Source organism: Peromyscus eremicus, chromosome 17 (genome assembly GCF_949786415.1).
Source record: "Peromyscus eremicus chromosome 17, PerEre_H2_v1, whole genome shotgun sequence".
Classification (NCBI taxonomy): Eukaryota; Metazoa; Chordata; class Mammalia; order Rodentia; family Cricetidae; genus Peromyscus; species Peromyscus eremicus.
The window spans coordinates 51,645,808-51,659,290 of record NC_081433.1 but is presented as its reverse complement, the minus strand read 5'-3'; the positions used below and the strand labels follow the sequence as shown (position 1 = coordinate 51,659,290).

At 34.7% G+C, this 13,483-nt stretch overlaps 1 protein-coding gene across 6 annotated transcripts in view; it reads right to left on the bottom strand.

Moving 5' to 3' along the window:
- The window catches only part of Spock3 (SPARC (osteonectin), cwcv and kazal like domains proteoglycan 3), a 350,556-nt gene that overhangs the window by 84,433 nt on the left and 252,640 nt on the right, over positions 1-13,483 (bottom strand). For all 6 annotated transcript variants that reach the window (XM_059244713.1, XM_059244714.1, XM_059244712.1 and 3 more), the window contains one exon: positions 6,010-6,124. In XM_059244713.1, coding sequence (XP_059100696.1) covers positions 6,010-6,124 — 115 coding nt within the window. The remainder of the gene's footprint in view (positions 1-6,009; positions 6,125-13,483) is intronic.

The following is a 13,483-nucleotide window of genomic DNA, read 5'->3' as shown; positions in this document are numbered from 1 at the left end:
AACTAATATGGTAGCGATGTCCTGTGACTCTTTACTCATACAGGATCAAAGTGAAAATTCAAATTTATGAAGTCATACTTTAATTTAAACCAATAAAGGTTTAAATTTGGAAAATTTTTCATGAGTGTAGCAGTAATGGCAGGAACTGCAATAAAAAGGCTAAAGTATAAAAGCAGGAACCTTTCAGTGGCAAAACAGACTCGAGAGACTATTAAACCTGGCTTTTCTGCATGCATGGTCCAGTAACTTTATTCACTACAGTATTTAACTGCTTGTTAATGTTTTCTGTACCTGTGATAATGAATTTTAAGTTACAGTAATCATCAAATAGTTTTTCTAAATATGAAACTAAATGAAACAAATTTGATACGTTTTTATAAAGAAAAAAGAAGATAAAGGAGCCAACTTCAAATTATCATGCCACTCATATTTTGTGATTTTGCTACTGTGCTTCTCTGGCTTGTTTTTGCTGCTAAAGCTACACATTCTAGAAATAAGAAATATGAATCAAATCTTATATTGAATATCATCTGCAATAACCTGGCGTAATAAGTTAACATTTCTTAAAGCTGACACTTAGATATTCTCAGGGGAATGCTCACAGTATTCAAGTGTAGATCCGAAAATGAATCTCAGAAATCTCAGGTTCCTCTGGGAAACGGTAATCTACTTCTAATGCTCTTCATCCTTTTATCTGCTCATAAGTCAGAAATAAGACAAAGTTGCCTAAACTGCCAAGCTTTACCACTAGGGTTCCATTTCTTCAATAATACAAGGCAGATACAAAACAGCGGGTATATTCTGTTATCTCCATATAAATCCTGAACAAGCACGTACTAAACACAAATATATTGTCTCTGACCCAAGCTGTATGCAGTATCACCATTATCTCACTTCCTATGCCATGATGCCCTGACACGAATTTAAGTCTACCCATGTACACTTTTAATATAATCTATCTTTTGAATAATTAGACTAATATTCTTAAATAAAGTTTTGGAGAACTGTGCTCTATGAAAACTCAATTAAAATTTTCAAATTTAGTTAAAGAAGAAACTGAGTGGGTGTCTCATTAATCATTCAGAACGTCATGATTTTGCTACTCTGCTAATGGACCCAGCTCTGTTGGGTTCAACCAATGAATGCTCGGTTGAGTGTTAGGGTGGGGGTTTCTATGGTACTATTTTGCCAAATCAGTAGGAATTGTGATGGGACAGTGTTGTTCATTTTACAAAATGCAAATTGCTGATATTTCATGATGTTAAGTTAAAGCAATCAGTGTTAAACACGTCCCAAATTAGATACTGAAGTCTGCAATTAGTAACTATGAGATGCTTGGAGCAAACCATAATGTTATAATCCTTGACATTTCCTTTTCTTTTTTAGAATTATCAACCAAACCTTTAGTATAATTTGTTTATACACTTGTGCTGCCAGATAACCTAAGTCAGAAAGTGAGAACATTAAATGTATAATGTAATAATATGTAATATTTCGAAGAGAGGCCAGCATGTTTCTTTTCCCTTCTAATCTCTTTTGTAAAACATGTGTTTTTATTTTTATTTATATTTATTAGTATGAGTGTGTGTGTGTGTGTGTGCATCATTGTAACTGTGTCTCACATGTCTATGTGTCTTCATGGAGCCAAGCAGGAGAAGCTGGAGCTACAGGCTGTTGTGAGCTATAAGACATACGTGCTATGAGTGGAAGTCTGATCCTCTGGAAGAGGAGCACATGCTTTTAACTGTGGAGTCACCTCCCCTTCTTTCCATTCTTATTTTTGATGTTGTATTGACTGCATTGTCTTTTTTTCAAAAGATCACTAATTGTCATTATATTCTGGTAATTGGAGGTAATAACTAATGATCCTTTCACACTTGTTGGGTAATTTATGTTGTAAATATATTTTGCATGACTTCTGGTTTCAGCTCCAAGGTATACAGTCGTTCTTCAGGTATGTGTATGTGATTCCGGGGAACTTGAAATTCACTACCAACATGCTGTGGGATAGTCTGTATGTCAAGTGTGTTGCTGATTGGTCAATGAATAAATCACTGATTGGCCAGTGGCCAGGCAGAAAGTATGCGCGGGACAAGGAGGAGAATAAAGCTGGGAAGTGGAAGGCTGAGTTAGAGAGACACTGCCAGCTGCCACGATGACAAACAGCATGTGAAGATGCCAGTAAGCCACGAGTCACGTGGCAAGGTATAGATTAATGGAAATGGATTAATTTAAGCTGTAAGAACAGTTAGCAAGAAGCCTGCCACGGCCATACAGTTTGTAAGCAATATAAGTCTCTGTGTTTACTTGGTCGGGTCTGAGCGGCTGTGGGACTGGTGGGTGACAAAGATTTGTCTTGACTGTGGGCCAGGCTACACTAACATTTTATCTTAGTAGCTAACCAACTAGGTGAAGGCTGTGAGTGACAAATGATAGAGCTTCAATGAATAATCAGAAAGTAAGCAAACAAAACCAAAGCAAAACAGAAAAAAACTGCCCGAATGTCTTCACATTTTTAGGGGAGAAGGTATCAATATTAAGCCACAGGCCCATTGACTGGCCAAGATGCCATGACAAAATAAGACATTGTTTCTTTCTCACATTTTCATCTGGCACCTTGATATGGTTGCTGCAGTGATGACAGGCAACTGTAGCAGAAACAAAGCCAGATACACACACTCTGAGGCCGTACACCCAAGAGCAGGGGTTGAAGCAAAGACACAATAAGAAACTGAAGCTTAGGAGACCCATAAATACAGTAAGCATGAGGCACGATTCACGCTCCAGATAGAACAGGAAAAGGTCAAATAAATAATGTCCTGAACCTAAAGAATCAAATGAATAACAGATTAGAGCACTTTTAATTTTGTAGTAAGGTTTTCTCTGCTTAGGAACTATTGCAATTAAATACATGCATAGGGTAGCATCTTCAAGTTACAAGAAAATATGATATTTTCCTAAGATCTTTCTAGATGGTCTTTGATTCTATAAGTCTCATTAAATAGATATTTGCATTTTATATGTATATATTAAAATTATGGAAATGATCTAGTTAGAGTTCATGTTCATAATAAGTATCATATTTTCTTAGCTATACAAACATGCGTTGATCTTTTATAATCAGCTGAAATGTCATCATTCTTTTAATCATGTAGGTATTCCTTTCAAATAATACCTCTTACAGCTAAACAGTATTTCTTTTAGGTGATGCTGGGGCATTTTTATAAGAAGAGAAAGCTGAAAGAAGTGTGAGATATGTGAAAATTATGTTCAAGTTACTTATTGAAGGATTAGTTCATACACGTGTCTAAAGTTAGAATCCAGGATTCTAAAAGTATAAATTATTTTTAATTCTTCATTTAAGCATGTTTAAGTCTAAATGCTTGACCAATTTACGTATATCCTTTATGGACTGTATCAGGAGAATAATGATGAAATATACTTTTCTCTACTTCATCAATAAAACCTATTTTTATTAGTATTGATAAGGATCAAGCAAATTATAAGGTTCACTCTGCAATTAATAACCTGAAAACCTAGTGTGATATCAGTTTGACCTCAGAGGGAGGATCAGGAAGATTGAAGAACTATTTCATAGAGTGTAGTTTCCTTCTCACTACTTCTATAACAGACATGACATTAAAAAAATTTCCTGCTCTGCACAGTTGCCCTAAGACATGCTTCTACTATAAATGACAGGTGGAAGATTAGAAATGATGCTGAACTGAGTTTTACATTTCCCATGCCTCTTGGCCTTTGGCACTGTGGAGAAATGACATTCAAAATTTTCTGTACTGCTTTTTCACAGTAGCTGGCAAAATCCTGTTCTTACTTTGCCCTGACAATCTGTCAGAGCAGAATTAGTTTAAAAGCCTCTTACCTCTCTTTTGATGCACCATTGAACTCAAATTATCTTCATCCCCTGATGGTACGACTTTAAGAAAAGTTTGCTTCCTGACATATTAATATAAATACTGTAACGAATATTTAAGTGATACAAAACAATTACTGTTTATTCACTGGGAGTTCTATTTTAAAGATGTGTTACTTTCCTAATTTAATTCATATTGGCATTCTGTCACAGGTTATGAGATGACATGATAATGTGATACCATGTAAAACACATCTCTTCATTCAAAAGTAAGTTTGAAATTTGGAAATATTATTGAACAGAAACCTTGTTGAAGGGCTGTGGTAATTTAGGTGAAAACACTTATCAAGGTGACATTTCAAAAGTTCTTAATGATCTATACGTAAAATAAGAGACATGAATACTGAGTATGGTAGGATTTATATCATTCCTGATATGATTATTAGAGTTAAAATTCTTCAATTCAATTGAGGAAATATATTCATTTGGGAGCAGATTGAGGAAGGCACAGATATCAAAATCTCAGTTGAAAGAAAAGTATAGTTAGTTTTATATGTTGTAGAGATAATTGATATATTCATTGTGCCAAAATTTATTTTAGAGGGTATTGAAGAAAAACAGATTGGAATACAGAGAGAAAAATGATATATGTCACCAAGTATGGAAGTTAATCTACTCTACTGTGAGACAGCAGAGCAATATATAAAGCATAGGGCTACTACTAAAAGGCATCTCAGCCACTTGGAGAAGTTGACATAACTGTGCATGTATCTGAACAATGGGTGTTCATTGACAACTTTAAAATCATTTAATTTTCTTTTGAACAATAATACTAATTAGGTGTTTTAACAAAAGGTCAGTGTCTTCATATTATTTTATTTAAAATATTTGTCTGAGTTATGACTTTACTAGTTGATATGTTAATATGTGACACCACTGAGTTTTAGACAATAGGTCTGAGATAACATATTCATCATGAGATTAAAACACGGATCAATAGCTATACTATGAGCTATACCTTTGAAGTCCCTTAAAGGTTCCTGGACTGAATACTCAGACTTCCAAGTTTGTGACACTGCTAGGGTCGGGAAATCTTCACATTAAGTATGTGAAGTCTATGTAGGAAGTTAGGCCTTAGGAGATAAGCCCTTGAAAATGATTTGGAAATCTATTTCCTGGCTACTTACTATATACTGAATGCTCCTCCTGCTTTTCACACAGTTCTATACTGTGATATCATATCAAAATCATGGAGTAAAACCACTGAGTCATGAGCCCAAATTAACCTTTGCTTCTTATAAATTTGTTAGCCTTGACATTTTTGTTATAATACAGAAATCCAGCGTACCACGTTCAAAATAGTGTAGTGTGAATTAAGGAAATTTGACATGAAATCACATTTTCCTAGCTTTGTAGCCATTATTCAAAAACTTTGAAGAAAAGACCAGTAATGAATACTTTTCTGTCATAGAATGATAATTCTCAAATTATGAGATTCAAACAGCTATCAATTCAAATGTTGATTTTGGCACTCTGTAGACCTTTTCAAAAGTATAATGGCAATTTCACATACCTGCTGCTCACCAGTGCATGCGCACGCACACAACAAAACCATGAAAATTTCAGTGAGCAATCTAAGAAAACACAAAGTATATATGATACTACTACTTTATCAAGCTTCTAAAATGTTTTATTTATTTAATTGTTCCATTGAAATTCACATGCATAAATACACTGCACGCTGGGTAGGCATCTTTTCTAAAAAAAACAATATTCAAGCAACTTCGTATGTGATCAACTAAGTTTCAATTCTAGATCTACAAATATCAGACTAAATGCACACATTTTAAAACTAACAATTTTCAGAAAAAAATGCTTTAGAGATTTTATATTTGGTTACCAAATAAGAAATAAATGTCCTGCAAGTTTCATTTTATTTTTTAATTATAAAATTGAAAGATTGGGAAAGTTTTCTCTATATAATTGAGGCTCCAGTGAGAATAAGCTGACAGAGGAGAGGCTGTTCTCATACCTAGTCATAGGTGTAAAAGCAAACTTTGTATCCATTTTCATTAATTGATATTCATTAATATATATATAAATTTTTATAAAGCTATAAACGAATTTGTAGTACTTACCTCTCTTAACATTTCTGCCTGTGCTTATGGATTTATTGGATGGACATGGGCAATGCCCTTCACATCTGGTAGAGATCTGCTTTCCTAAGACACATGCCTGATATTCTAGTTTGCACTGTGTAAATAAAAAAAAAGAAATAAAATATTACTCAAATACATTTAGATTTAATCATGTCAATAGAAAGTCAAAGAATGCTTAGGCATATTATCTTTACATGTAATTTCACAGTGTTTTCATTCATATCTATGTTGCTAAGGGACATCCTACACACTCTTTATAATTAATTGTTCCATGGACAAGGCAGTACTACAGCTATTCAGGGTGCAATCTGGGTTAGAAATCACAGAGGAATACAACGGCTCAGAAATTGTCACATTATTGATACTATGGATTACAGAACTTTAAGTTATGAAAGGACAGAAGTATAATATAGAAACTGACAGTTCATCTCCTGAGCTGTCCTTTGTGTATGTTTGTGTTTTGTTTCAGCTATTTCAGTATGTATGATGTATCTCTCATACTTGACTCTATGATTGGAGCACGGACTTGATTGCCTCTTCAGACACTGACTTGCACATCCAAGTGGCATATCATAACATATTAAGAAATCATTGAGCCGGGCGGTGGTGGCGCATGCCTTTAATCCCAGCACTTGGGAGGCAGAGCCAGGCGGATCTCTGTGAGTTCGAGGCCAGCCTGAGCTACCAAGTGAGTCCCAGGAAAGGCGCAAAGCTACACAGAGAAACCCTGTCTCGAAAAACCAAAAAAAAAAAAAAAAAAAAAAAAGAAATCATTGAAAAATTTGCATTTATAAGTTAACAAACATGAAATAATTCTACGGTTACTATTGATTTTGCACAAAGATAACAGTTCAAACACATACGTATACAGACCAAATGTGCATACTTAGGCACAAAATAATTGTAGCATATATCTTGCAGCCATACTTACAATATTATATACACGTCTATATTTTGTATAAGTACACATATTGTGAATGCATGCACAAAACTATATATGCATATACATCCATTTAAATCATCATATGCAAAGTTTTTTAAGTGGACTTTCTCAAAGTCTCAGATTTTAATAAATGTGAGGTACTTATGTAACTTTATAACCCAGATTTTTTCATAGTAGTTAACAGAATACTAACAGAATTGAAGGAAAACAAAATATTAAAAAAAAACATGTGATTTTATATTTTAATGTAGTTTGGTTTGGGCCTGAATTGATTTTTCTAGAAATATGACACATTATAAAATGTTAAACATGTGTCTTAAAATCCTCCTTAAGATAATATTTTAGAGCTGAATATCTGATATGATGAAAATACTCTAATCTAACTTCATATTTGAAGAGACCATGATTATCTTCCTACACAAAAGAACCGCAGCTGCTAATTCTGATGTAACATGTTTTCTTTAGAAGATATTCCCATCATTTGCTCAGAGCAAATTATTTTAAAATGAAATGAGGTAGACATTCTGGCTCCAATGTGAAATGCAGAGGAGAGGGATTTAATTCAGCTTACATCAGGAAGCAAGAATCTCACCCGGTGACTAATACAACACTAACATCCTCAAACACTTCATGTTTCCTTGTTGAAAAACTCTTTTGTGGACAAACAGAATCCTTAACTGCCCCTGCAACAAATGATTACAACTGTGGACAGTTTTGAGCAAGTTTGCAATTGAGAAATGGTTCCTTCAGTGGAACAAAATTTCCAAAACTAATCCAATGATTTAATAATTGTAAAAATGATTTTGTTATGAAGAAGCAGAGTGAATTTTAAATGCTATAAAATGTCCAACATCTAATCTAATGTAGAAATAAGAAGTTAATTATAAATGCTTTAATGAGAGCCACATTAGTTAATTTAATATTTTACTGTAAATTCTGTCAACTTATTACATTAGTATCCCTTGGACTTGATGATATAAAATCCTTAATTATACAATTTACAAAATGTTCAAGATTAACTTTGAGTGACTGACAAACCTATAAATGTATATTAAGAATTGATTTTAGAATTTGGATTTATTGTTGCTTTCTTCAAAAAAATGTGTTATTTCCCATTCATGTCTGTTTTAAATTTGGTTAATTTTAGGGGTGAATTTTGTGTATTTTTATATAATGTGGTTAGTGTTGGGTGAGTAGTACCACACATATATTGTTTCTTTAAAGACATTTATTTCACTCTATCTGAGGCTCAAGTAACAATGTGGAAAAGGAGATGGGCAGAATATGAGAAAATACAAAAGGATGAAAAATGTAAAGTGCCATCTTCTGGGTAGGACACAGTCTTTAAAAGTAAATGACTATGCCTGAGCAGGGAGTAAGTCTGCCAGTAGCCAGGAAGAGCTAGCAGAAGGGCTTATTGAACCCTATGCATCCCTGTGGATATATTTGCTACTTATGTGATTGTCTGGGGTGGGAGTTATATCTTCAGTTATGTTCCCACTGGAGAATCTAGCAGGCCCTAATGGAGAGTTTTAAACACACAGTCACAACAGGTCCCTCAAGTTTAAGCTCACTGAGTCCCAATATAGAACAACATGATAGGTGAGGGTGTTAATAATAGTAAAAGGTGTAAAAGAGTGTAGGGCCAGAAAGTAATCAGAATGCACTGTATATATGAGGCTGTTAAAATAAACTCAATTCATAAGAAATGTTTATTATGAATGTGAATTATATAGTTCCTGGAGAAAAGTTACTGATTCTTTTTTATGTTGGTAGGCACTATAAAATTTCTATAAAATTATTTATTAAATCTTACTTAAATATTAATGTTAGTAGCATCTGTTAGCAAAGTTTCTTAGCCATAATCTCCATTAAACAATCCAAAGTTCTCTTTAAATTTTATATAATTGGATAAAATTATCTTTGCAAAATATTTCTTCATAAATAAAACATTTTCTCTTTAAAGTGATCCAATTGAATGACCTTTTCTCTACACATTTCTGGAAAGAACAGCAAAATCAGATGTATAGAAAATATACTCTGTGGACATAATTATATAGACATTACTCACTATAACCAAGAAACCACTTGATGTTGATACTCTTAGATTAATTGGGGGGGGATGAGGAAACATTAAGAAACAGTTTTTAAAAAGGACAATAGAATATTAAAAGTCTCTCTTTCAAATGGTCTTACCTGTATCCACTGACTGCATTTCTAATTAACAATCCCAACTTACTTAATTAGCAAAGAGCTGAAATATTTAGCAAGGTATAAGTGAACCAAAGTACCACAGAAAGGGCATGATTGCTAATCCATAATTAGCCATAATGCAAAGCGTGGAGAGAAAGACATGACTGATGCATTTCTGATTACAAACCTTAGTCCTAGGTCTTAGAACACGGTCCAAAAATCAAGTTGTGTGAGGAAATTTCTGAGTGCTTGTGAGAAAATTCCAAGAAAGCAAGACATGAGTCTTGGGACCTCAATTTCTTCAAAACACAGAATTGTTCTTGGAATGTGTTTTCTGTGCTCTTCCCATGTGTAGTGGATGTGAGTGAGCTTGCTTCAGCTGTACTGATTCACATACCTCTATGGAAAAACATAGTTGTGCTTTGTGAGGCTTGTCTTCGAGACTGTATGCTTTAGTCGGGTGACTATTCTTAATCTCAGAGTATAAGCTGTCTGATCCTCTGAATAAAGTTGGCTATTACATGAAACTTTAGCCTGCCTCATTTTTAGGTCCTTTCTCTCCCAGGCTCATCACCAACTACAACAACACTAAAAATGCTTAAGTTATGACAAGTTGAGAAGAGCAAAGCCAGAGAAGGTTTCTGGTACTAGTCACAGGACGGTTATCTTACAGTCATTTGTTGAATAATGAGATCAAAGAAGTAGAAAACATAATCCCATTATAGGCCAAATCTATAATATATAAGAGATCCCTATCATCAGGGTGTAGACACACCTGCTCAAGATGAGATCCACAACAGGGACACAGCAGATGGCTTAGGATAGGTTCTCAATAAGAACACTTTCTCAGCTGGGCAGTGGTGGTGCACCTGTTTAATCCCAGCACTCAGGAGGCAGAGGCAGGTGGATCTCTATGATTTTGAGACCAGTCTGGGATACAGAGTGACTTCCAGAAAAGGGTCCAAAGCTACACAGTGAAACCGTGTCCCAAAAAACCAAAAAATAAAAAATAAAAATAGTACCTTCTCTTCTATTGCCTAGGAACAGATGGATACATTTTTGTCTAAGGGTTGGTGAACTGCTTTTGGCATCCACTCGGTAGTGACATGAAAATCTGCTAGTCACATGTAGGATGAATAGGAGAGCATCTGTCTCCTCCCACCCTGGCACACAAACACCCACATGCTCCCACAACAAATACTTTTTTACTTTAAACCTAAACAAAGACAAGACTACACATTCTTGGTAGGCATTGGTCTATCAAAATATAAACTCTCAAGGTCCTATCCTTATTTCCCCAAGGAAACTGTTCTTAAGTGGTCACTAAAGCGACCTTCATTAAGTAAAAATATTGTCAGAAATATGTGATTTTAACTATCCATAGAAACCAAGGGACTCAAGTCAGTTGAAACGGCAAAATCTGGAACAGACAGTGGCCTTTTTGAGTCAATACTGTTCATCATGTAGTGTGTAAGGCAGTTTCTGTGGTCATTGAAATGATATAGGCATATTTTTACAAAAAGGTATCAAGTATAGTTGAATGACCTATATTACTGGTCCAAAATGTTTTGTTTCTAGTCAATTCAACACAGCAATATATTGGAATCCAACAAGTTGCTAATCAACAGATGAAATGATGACAAATATGGTATACATGTAGGAATGCTGTTTGTTTTAAAGAAAAATGAAGTTAAAACTTTTCAGGAAAATTGATATAGAATGTATGTTAAGTGAGTTTACACAATCCAGGAAATAAAAAACAAATATTTTTCTCTCTCATCTGTGGAAACTAGCCAACAGACAGATGTGTTCAAACAAATGTACAAGTGAGTACATTATAATAAGAAAAAAGATCAAGAAAGGTTAAAGGTAAGAGGATGGGAAAGGAGTGAGTGTAAGTAATGGACATGAGTTATGAGAAAGAATGTAGAGCTAAGGTATTTTAATTCATTCAGGATTTTCATCATTCTGGCATGAATTGGGTTAACATTGATATAATTATCAGGAAAAAAAAGAACAACTGCCATGATCTTTTCCTTACTGAAGCAATAGAATTTTACTATACTAAAAGAACAAGAATAAGGAAGAACAGAAGTCAGTTTTCTGCCTCAATCTTTCCTGGACTAATATATCTCTTTAGCAAACCCAGAACCAACCCTATAAAAACAAGGAGAACAATCATGAGCAGAATTTCTCACTCTTGGCTGGGACTAAGCCTTCCACAGAAAGCTACCTCTATTTGTTCCTACAATTTTCGCTCTGGTGTTTCCCATGAAAGACAAAGGGAAGAAACCATGAACAGATTCAACTTTATACCCATTCATACAACTTGGATATACAATTAACTCAGAAATATCACAGCTGTGATATCACAAGTTAGAAGTGAAATATAGAAACAAGGATATTATAATCATCTTCATCATAGTGGACACTGAATTATGATTCTCTATATGTAACACCCTCTTGAAAGAATAACACATTATTTTAGGATACTTTGCCTGTTCTCACCAAAAGCTTTACTTAGGGAAATTTATTTTTATATTGCAATAGTTTATTATGTGGCCTCCTTATCAGAGCAGATGGCCCACACTAAGTGGGTGTGTGTCATCAAATCTATGTAGCAAAGAAAGGTATAGAGAGTACAGATTTGCTCTAAACTGAAACAACAAACTTTGCTATCACACAAACCAGGGTCTTTGGATCTTGGGCTTTTAGAACCAAAGAAGACTAATTATCTCTAATAAATGTAGGCTTGTAGAAAGCTTGCTAGGGTGAACTCAGTCTCTGAACTTGGGGAGGGGGAGAAGCTCTCACATGACATCACTTAATTTGAAGCTCTAGTCTTTCAGGTATTGGAGAGAGTGTAATAATGTGTCCTCACTTAGATATTCTATTTAGTCCTTCATAGAAATTAGCTCAAGACTTTACTTGAAATATGTCTAAGTAGCTTTTCCAAATTTCCACCTTAGAGGCTCCAAAGGGTGAAATAAACTTTGAGCACCAAATGTCTGTTGACACTTTTTTTCATATAATGTTGCTACTCTATTTGAGTAGCTTACTCTGACCCAGTTATTGTGTTATTTGGGATTAATATGTCATGCTTGGGCTGTGGGAGCTTTTGAGATTCAATGATAATATACCTTTTATCAACAAATATACTCAATAATGTAATTATCAGAAAGATACTTCATGAGCCTTCTATGTGATCTACAAGACTCTGATATATTATGCATTGGGCTAATCTCTTAGAAATTGGTCTCTAAAGGAGTTATAATTCTTCCTCTCTCACCACATGGTTCATACAACTCAGTAAGACAATCTGGTCTTTGAATCCTGTTCTCTGAGAGTAGTGTACATTGTGAGATGTTCCTGAGATGTCAGGCTCTATCTATCTATCTATCTATCTATCTATCTATCTATCTATCTATCTATCTATCTATCTACCTATCTATTTATCTATCTATCTATCTACCTACCTATGTGTGCTAGTGTGTGTGTGTGTGTGTGTGTGTGTGTGTAAAATCTACTACAGTTTGGGAAAACTGAACATTTCAGACAGATGGTCTTCAAGTTGGTTTTATTGTTAAGTGTTCCCACAATCTGACAGCAATCCAGAGGGTTATATGTAATGCTCTGTGCATATATCACACACACATTCAGGATCTTTTGTCACTTTCTGTACAATAATGATAGGCTGGTGGGGTTCTAGTAAACTGTGAGTAGCACTTACATCCTTAGGAACTACAATGTTATAAACTCAGTTCTCCATCTCACCTACATGCAACCACCAGAGTGTTTGCCACATGGGCCTAAGATGGGGACATGATTGGTCTCACTTTCACATAAGGCTCCCATCTTTCCTATACTGAATACTGATAAACAATACATTTGGATTTATTGTTTAGTAGGTGATGGGAAGAAAGGAGGAATTTCAGTTTCTTCCATTAAGGAGACCCAGTTATTTTGTGGTAATAGAAGAAGAGTAGCAGGAATTCCTTAAGTCTGAGAAAAAATGAAAGAGGAAGAGGTATTAATGGTCTTCTTTCTTTCACAGTATCTTCTGGGTTTCTCCTTCCTAGTAAAAATAACCTTATAAGGCACTATAAAAGAGTTTCAAGTGCCTTATATTTAACCTGTACCTATCTCAACCATCCCCATTCCCAATTTGCCTAACTTTACAGAGAAATTGGGGTGGGGTCAGGCCCTGAATTCACAACTCTATTACATCTTTCTCTTCTCTACTGTGGGTCATTTTGGTGGTTAATTGATTGCCACTGCTCTTTTGCTTGGAAAAGTCAAACAGGTCAGTTAGATGGG